Source organism: Pteropus vampyrus, unplaced genomic scaffold, assembly GCF_000151845.1.
Source record: "Pteropus vampyrus isolate Shadow unplaced genomic scaffold, Pvam_2.0 Scaffold299, whole genome shotgun sequence".
NCBI lineage: Eukaryota > Metazoa > Chordata > Mammalia > Chiroptera > Pteropodidae > Pteropus > Pteropus vampyrus.
In genome coordinates, this window is record NW_011889080.1 from 501221 (window position 1) to 508008 (window position 6788).

Consider the following 6788-nt stretch of genomic DNA (forward strand, 5'->3'; position numbering starts at 1 on the left):
TAAAGAACTTGAAAGACATTTCTCCAAAGAAGATACACGAACGGCCAATAGGCACATGGAGAGGTCCTCAGCATCGGCAGCCATCGGGGGGACGCAGGTGAGAACCACAGACGCCACACCCAGGAGGACGGAGAGATCCGAAAAGCCTGACGACAGCAAGCGTTAGTGAAGATGCGGAGAAACTGGAACGCTCTTGCACTGCCGGCGGGAACGCGAAATGGGCAGCTGAGCGTTTCCCCAAATGCTTAAACACAGAGTCACCACGTGCCCCAGCCCCACTCCCGGCTGTACCGTCAAGAGAGTGAACGCACCTGTCCACACAGATGTGCACATGGAGACGCACAGCAGGATCGTCACCACGGCCAAGGAGTGAAAACGCACCAAATGGCCACCAGCTGACGATGGACAAGCGAAATGTGGCCTGTCCGTATGGAATATTCTCTGGCAATAAGGAGAAAGTGCTGAAATCCACTACAACACGGGAACGATGCTCAGAGAAGGAAGCCGAAGGCTCGCGCGATTCCATCGCTATGAAATGTCACAGAGACAGAAATCTGTGGAGACAGAAAGCTCATTCGTGGTACGGGCTTTCTCTGGGGGTGGCGAAAACGTCCCAAAATTGGCTGGTAAGCGTGGCACAACCTCGTGCCTATAATAAAAATCATTCGATTGTACAATTTTAAATGGGTGAATTGTATGGTTTGTGAGTTATATCTCAATAAAGCTGTTTTTAAAATACACTGAACAATTATACAAATAAGATTTTAAAATAACACCAGAGGCTTCTGGTTCAGGAGTGGATGATGTGAACACATCTCACCCTCCTCTTCCAACTGAATGGAACTTTAAAAACTGGGAAATAATAGAGCAGACAGTTACACACCTCCGAAAGGTGGATGAAGGAGGGCGGGCTGGCCAGGAACTCAGGACTGAGGGCAAAGACAGCAGCCTGGAGTCTCCCGCGCCCACCCACCAGGAGACAGCAGCCTGGGCCCCGCGTGTCCCCCGCTTACACCAGCGGCTGCCGGGAGCCCACCTGTACCCCCCGCAGGGGAACTGGCAGAGCGGGAGGCCTGCTGGCCCGTCTCAGGGAGCACTCTCCATCCCACGGGTCCTCCCGTTCCCAGGGCCCGACTTCCAGCTCGGGGCAGCCTGGACCATCAGCTCTGTCCCTACAGGCAGCACCAACAGAACAACGTGGAAGCTCCAGCAGCAGCAGATGAATGAAACGGACCAGACTGGAATGCCAAGCCCTGGAAACGATGCCGCCACTGGAGCCACAACCCGCAAACGTGGGCCGGGATGAGCTGCGCCCGAACGGGACACCTGCCTGCAAAGCAGAAGGCTCACGTGGGATTCAGCTCTCCTGACGGAATACCCGAGCTGCAGAGACTACGATTTTAAACATTACTGTCATACCAAGACCCAGGAAATTTACAACTTGAATAAGAAAAAAAACAGATACCAATCCAGACGAATCAGATGTTGGAATTATCTGACAGAGATTGTAAACAGCCATCACAAATATGCTTCAACAAGAAATTTCGAATTATCTTGAAACAAATGAAAACATTAAATCTTAGCAAAGAGATAAATTATTGAAAAAAAGAAATCGAAATTACAGAACTGAAAAATACAGTACACCAAAATAAAAAATTCCCCAAACGGGCTTAATAGCACAATTACTATAACAGGAGAAACTCCATGAACTGGAGCACAGAACAACAGAAATTACCCGGTCTGAAAAAGAGAGAGAAAATAGACTGAAAAAAGAAATAACAACCCTTCAGGGACCTGTGGACCATAAAGAGAAATTAACATTTGTATCACTGGATCCCAGGAGAGGAGAAAAAGCGTGGGGCTGAACAAAATATTTGAAGAACTAACGGCAGAAATTTTCCAAATATAAACCTACACATTCAAGAAACTGAGCAAATCTCAAACGAGATAAACCCAAAGAAATCTATGCCACACACGTGATAACCAAACTTCTGAAAACTCAGACCGACAAAGAAAAATGTCTTGAAAGCAGACAGAAGCAGCGCATGCCTATAAGGGAAGAATAATCAGAATAACTGGATTTTTCCACCTGGAACCAAGGAGGCCAGAGGAAGTGGCCCATTTTTCAAGCGCTGAGAGGAAAGAACTGTCAACCATGAATTCTGTGTCTAGGGAAAATATACTTAAGGAATGAAGGGGAAATGAAAACATTCTCAGTCAAAACTAAAATAACTTGTCATTAGCAGAACCACCCTTACAGAATAGCTAAAGGAAGTCCTCCGAACAGAAAATAAATTGTGTGAGACGGCTTAGAGCTTCAGAAAAGAAAGAAAAACACCGGATAGGTAAAATAGGGATAAATATAATAGATTATCTTTCTTTCATGAGTTTCTTTAAAAAGTCATATTGGATGATTGAAACAAACCTTGTGACTATCCGATATGGCACTAAATGCACATGTAGAAAATACTTTAGAAATCATAGTTTTTAAAACGGGTTGGTAAAGGGAGCCACCTGGCAGTGAGGTTTCCACACTGCGCTCAAACTGTTAAAATGATATCGGTAGACAGGTAACAGGTGCCTCCTGCAACACCCAGAGAACCACTGGAAAACTATACAAATGTTATACTCGAAAGCAACATAAAAAAATCAAGATGGAATTCTAAAATGTGTTCAAGTATCCCACCGGAAGGCAAGAAAAGAGAGAAGAATGAAAAAGAGAATAAACAGAAAACTCTTATTGTACTTATCGGCTCAACCAACTTACTAATAAGAAAAAGGCAGACTTAAGCCCAAATATATCACAAAGTTTAATGCAAATGGTCTAAATACACCGATTAAAACACAGATCGACGGAGTGGATTAAAAACAAACAAACAAAAAAACGGGACCCAACTACATGCTGCCCTACAGGAAACTCACTTCAAACATAATGGCTAAAAGTCAAAGAGAAAAAAAGATATAATAAATGCAAATATTAGTTCAAAAACGTAAGAGTGGCCGTGGTATGTTATTTATTAACTAGTACATACTATACGATACATGTTTCGATGTTATTAACCGTATGTTAAAGTTAGATAAAGTAGACTTCAGAACGAAGATTAGAGGGAACAAAGAGGAACATTATGTAAGGATAAAAGGATCGACCCACCTGGAAGACATCGTGATCCTAGATGTGTGTGCAATCGAGCAGCCCAGCTGAAAGATACAGAAAGCGAAAAATGAGGGCCGAAAGGAGAAATAGACAAATCTACAATTCTAGTTGGGGACTTCCACATCTCCCTTTCGCGACTGACAGAACCACTAGACAGGAAGGCGACAAAGACGCACAAGAACTAACACCAGCACCATCCGACAAGATTTATAGGACATGCCACCCAGCCACAGCAGATCGCACAGTTCATGGAACGTTGGTCAAGGCAGACCATGTCCTGGGCCACAAAAAACAAATCTCAAACAATTTAAAAGAGCTGAAATCATACAGAGTATGGTCTCCGACCGTAACGGAATCAAACTGGACATCACTAGCAGAAAGACCTCCGGAAAATCTCCAAACGGTTGGATGCTAAACAACACACTTTAAGCAATTCATGGCTCAAAGAGGAAGAAGGCTCAAGGAGATTTTTTAAATATTGAACTGAATAAAATGAAAATACAATGCATCCAAATTTGTAGGACACAAGAAAGCAGTGCTGGGAGGGAAATCTATACAACTGGACACCCTTCCGAGGAAAAAGGAAAAGTCTCAATAATCTAAGCTTCCACCTTAAGAACTTGGGGCGGGGGCGGCAAAATAAGCCCAAAGCAAGCAGAAGGAAATAATGGAAATAAGAGCAGAAATCGATGGAATTCGAAACAGAAAAATGAGAGAAAATCACTGAAACAGCTAGTTCTTAGAAAAGATCAATAAAATCGACAAGCCTCAGGCAAGACTGACAAGAAAAAAGAGAAAAACCAAATGATCGATATATAAAGAATGCAAAGGAGCTATCACTCCAGACCCTACAGCTGTCGAAAGGGTCATGAGGGGATTGTGGTTAATTTTACATGTCAACTTGGCTGGGCCACGGTGCCCAGAGATTTAGTCCAGTGTTCTTCTGGATGTCTCTTGGATGTCTCTGTGAGGGTGTTTTTGGATATGATTTACAAGAAAATCGGTGGCCACTGAGTAAAGCAAATCACCCCCCCAGACCGGGTGGGCCTCGTCCAATCAGTTGGGTGCAAATGTGTTTGACACCATTCGCCACTACTGAACTGCGAACTAAAATCACAGTTGTTTCAATGACGAAAATAAAAAGTCGTGTGACCGTAACAAATGCCGACAAAAATGTGGAGAAACTGGATCACTCAGACGCCGCCCGTGGGAACACGAAACGGCAGAATGGCTCCGGAAACCGGCTGGGCAGTTTCTCCAAAACCCGAACACGCAAGCACGGTATGCCGCAGTAGGGGCGCTGGGGGCACCTCTCCCGGAGAAATGAAGACGCGCTCACACCAGAGCCTGCACACATTCATAGCACCCCAGTCAGTAACGGGCCAACACTGGGATCAACCCCGATGTTTCCCAGCAGGCGAGGGGTTAATGAACAGGTCCACCCACACACGGAACACCACCGCCGTGGAAGGAACCAGCTGTTTATACGGTGCAGCCACTCGGATGCGGATCCAGGGGGACACGCTGGGCGGAAACAGCCACTCCCAGAGGTTACTTACCCTGTGATCTCACATATGACAACATTTTACAAATGGCGGACAGACGAGGGCTTGCCATGGGTTAGTGACCGGTGGGGGCAGTGGGGACAGAGGCGTATCCGTAAAGGGCAACAGGGGCCACCCTCGCTGGGGGTCTTCAGTGTCTTGCCTGTCGCTGCAGGAACCAGCTTGGGAGAGAAAATTGTATGGAATGCAATACAGATATGAGCACAAGTAAAGCCGGGACATTGGAACAAGACCAGTGGACTGCACCCCCGTTGCTGTCTGGGTTGTGACCTTCTGCTGTTTCATAAAGTGTTAGTTACCTTTGGGGAAGCTAGCTAACACAAGGCCTCCTTCCCTGTCACTTCCTAGGATTGCATGTGACTCTAATTACCTCTGGAACATTTTTCTTTTTCATTTTTATTATGGTGACATTGGTTAACGAAATCCAGTAAGTTTCAGGTGAACAATTCAACAGTAAGGCAGATATATATTGCATTGTGTGTTCACTGTCCATAGTTAGATTTCTTTCGGTCATCACTAACATTTTCAATTAAAAATTTCTTCTGCTAGGCATTTTTTTTCTGAGGAAATAACCAGAAGGGCCTGAAAAGGCATTGGAGCCGTCACGTTTCTCTGAGGATTGCCCACGATCGGGAGCGGGACACAGCCGGCACCCTTCCCCAGCTGTGTGCTCCCAGGTGCTGTGCAGTGTCAAGTGGCCAGCGTAGTGGCGCCCGGACACCTAGGATCGGGGGTGTGGACACGTGGAAGTAGATATTTTGTTAGGTGGAAACAGCAGTTTAGAAAAGAGTAGATTTAGTAAAATCTCTTCTTTTAATTTACAGGCTTGCACCTAAAATCTGGGTAAGATATACATCTAAGTGTTTTCAGTTATTCTCACTCAAGTGGCAAGCTTTCAGGAAGTGGTTAAGGGCAGGCATAGCCATTGTGTACCCCAAAGGAGGAGGGCCACTCCAGGCATCGACACCCTCCGCGCCCCTCCCCTCCGCCCCCGAGGAAAACAGCCAGACACCTTGCACATCTACAACAGGAGTCTGGAGTTCTACCTCTCACAGCACCAGGTGACAATGACAATGGTTCAAAAGGGGAAGCCGCCAGGGCACTTTCTCTTTGCTGGTCCAGGGGGAACTGGAGCCTCCATGCCAGGTCCCACCCACCACAGGAAACTTGAGAAGTCGTGGGAAGGGCAAGAATGGAGATGCCTGGGTGGGGGATACTGGTGGGGGTGGTACCAGGTCCGGGGACTCCACCCAAGGAGGAGTGTCTGGGTTTACCTGCTGTCACTGCCCAGCTCCACCCCAGGAGCCATCGCCCCTGCCCTCTGCCCAGCCTGCCCCACCTTGCCCTCTCACCACGGCCTCCAGGAGTAACAAGGGCCTGTGGGCATCTGTGGGGGTTTCTGTGGGCCACGGCGCTGTTGGGGGAACTAGCACCCAAATCATAAGAATTTCACATAATTTTTACAGGTCATTTAGTATTATTTTGATTTTTCCCCAGCCACTTTGCTGGGGGCTGTACAAACGCAGGGTGGGGTTGGGAAAAAGCACAAAACTCTGCTGCCTTTAAGCTATGTTAATAAATAAGGTCCTAGGGTCCTGCGTGCCTGGCTCAGCCATGGAAATCCGGTCTCTGAGGCTGGAGGCCGCAGAAGTGGGTGTCATGGAGGCTGTGGGAGGGTACAGACGGGAGTCGCGAAGGACTCTGGGCAGAAGTGGTCACCGTGGACTCACCTTACAAAACTAGGCCAATAATTGAGTGAAGTTCTCAATCATTACATTGAGACTTATAAAGTGAACATACTTATCTCATTTTCATACAAAATAAGCTGTAGTCCAAAACAGGGCGACGAAGGAGGGGCCTCTAAGTCAAATTCAGTTCGTAGAATTTATTCGGCCTGAACAGAAATTTGTACTACGGAATGGTTGCATGTACTGAGAGAGGACCCGAGTTCCCACGTGGTCGGCACCTGCTGCCGCTGGGCCTCTACCCGAGGGGCTGCCGAAAAGCCACAGCCCGCCACCCCGAGGCCTCCCTGGAGCTGGCCACTGCAATGAGGGTCTTCCTTCCTG

The 6788-nt window shown here is 47.0% G+C and overlaps 1 protein-coding gene across 1 annotated transcript in view; it reads right to left on the reverse strand.

Moving 5' to 3' along the window:
* LOC111730030 (bromodomain-containing protein 1-like) overlaps positions 1 to 6788 on the reverse strand; it is a 19471-nt gene that overhangs the window by 12211 nt on the left and 472 nt on the right. The window contains exons 2-3 of the mRNA XM_023521170.1: positions 3152 to 3198; positions 312 to 649 (exon numbers count right to left, since the gene is read on the reverse strand). Coding sequence (XP_023376938.1) covers positions 312 to 333 — 22 coding nt within the window. The 5' untranslated portion in view covers positions 334 to 649; positions 3152 to 3198. The remainder of the gene's footprint in view (positions 1 to 311; positions 650 to 3151; positions 3199 to 6788) is intronic.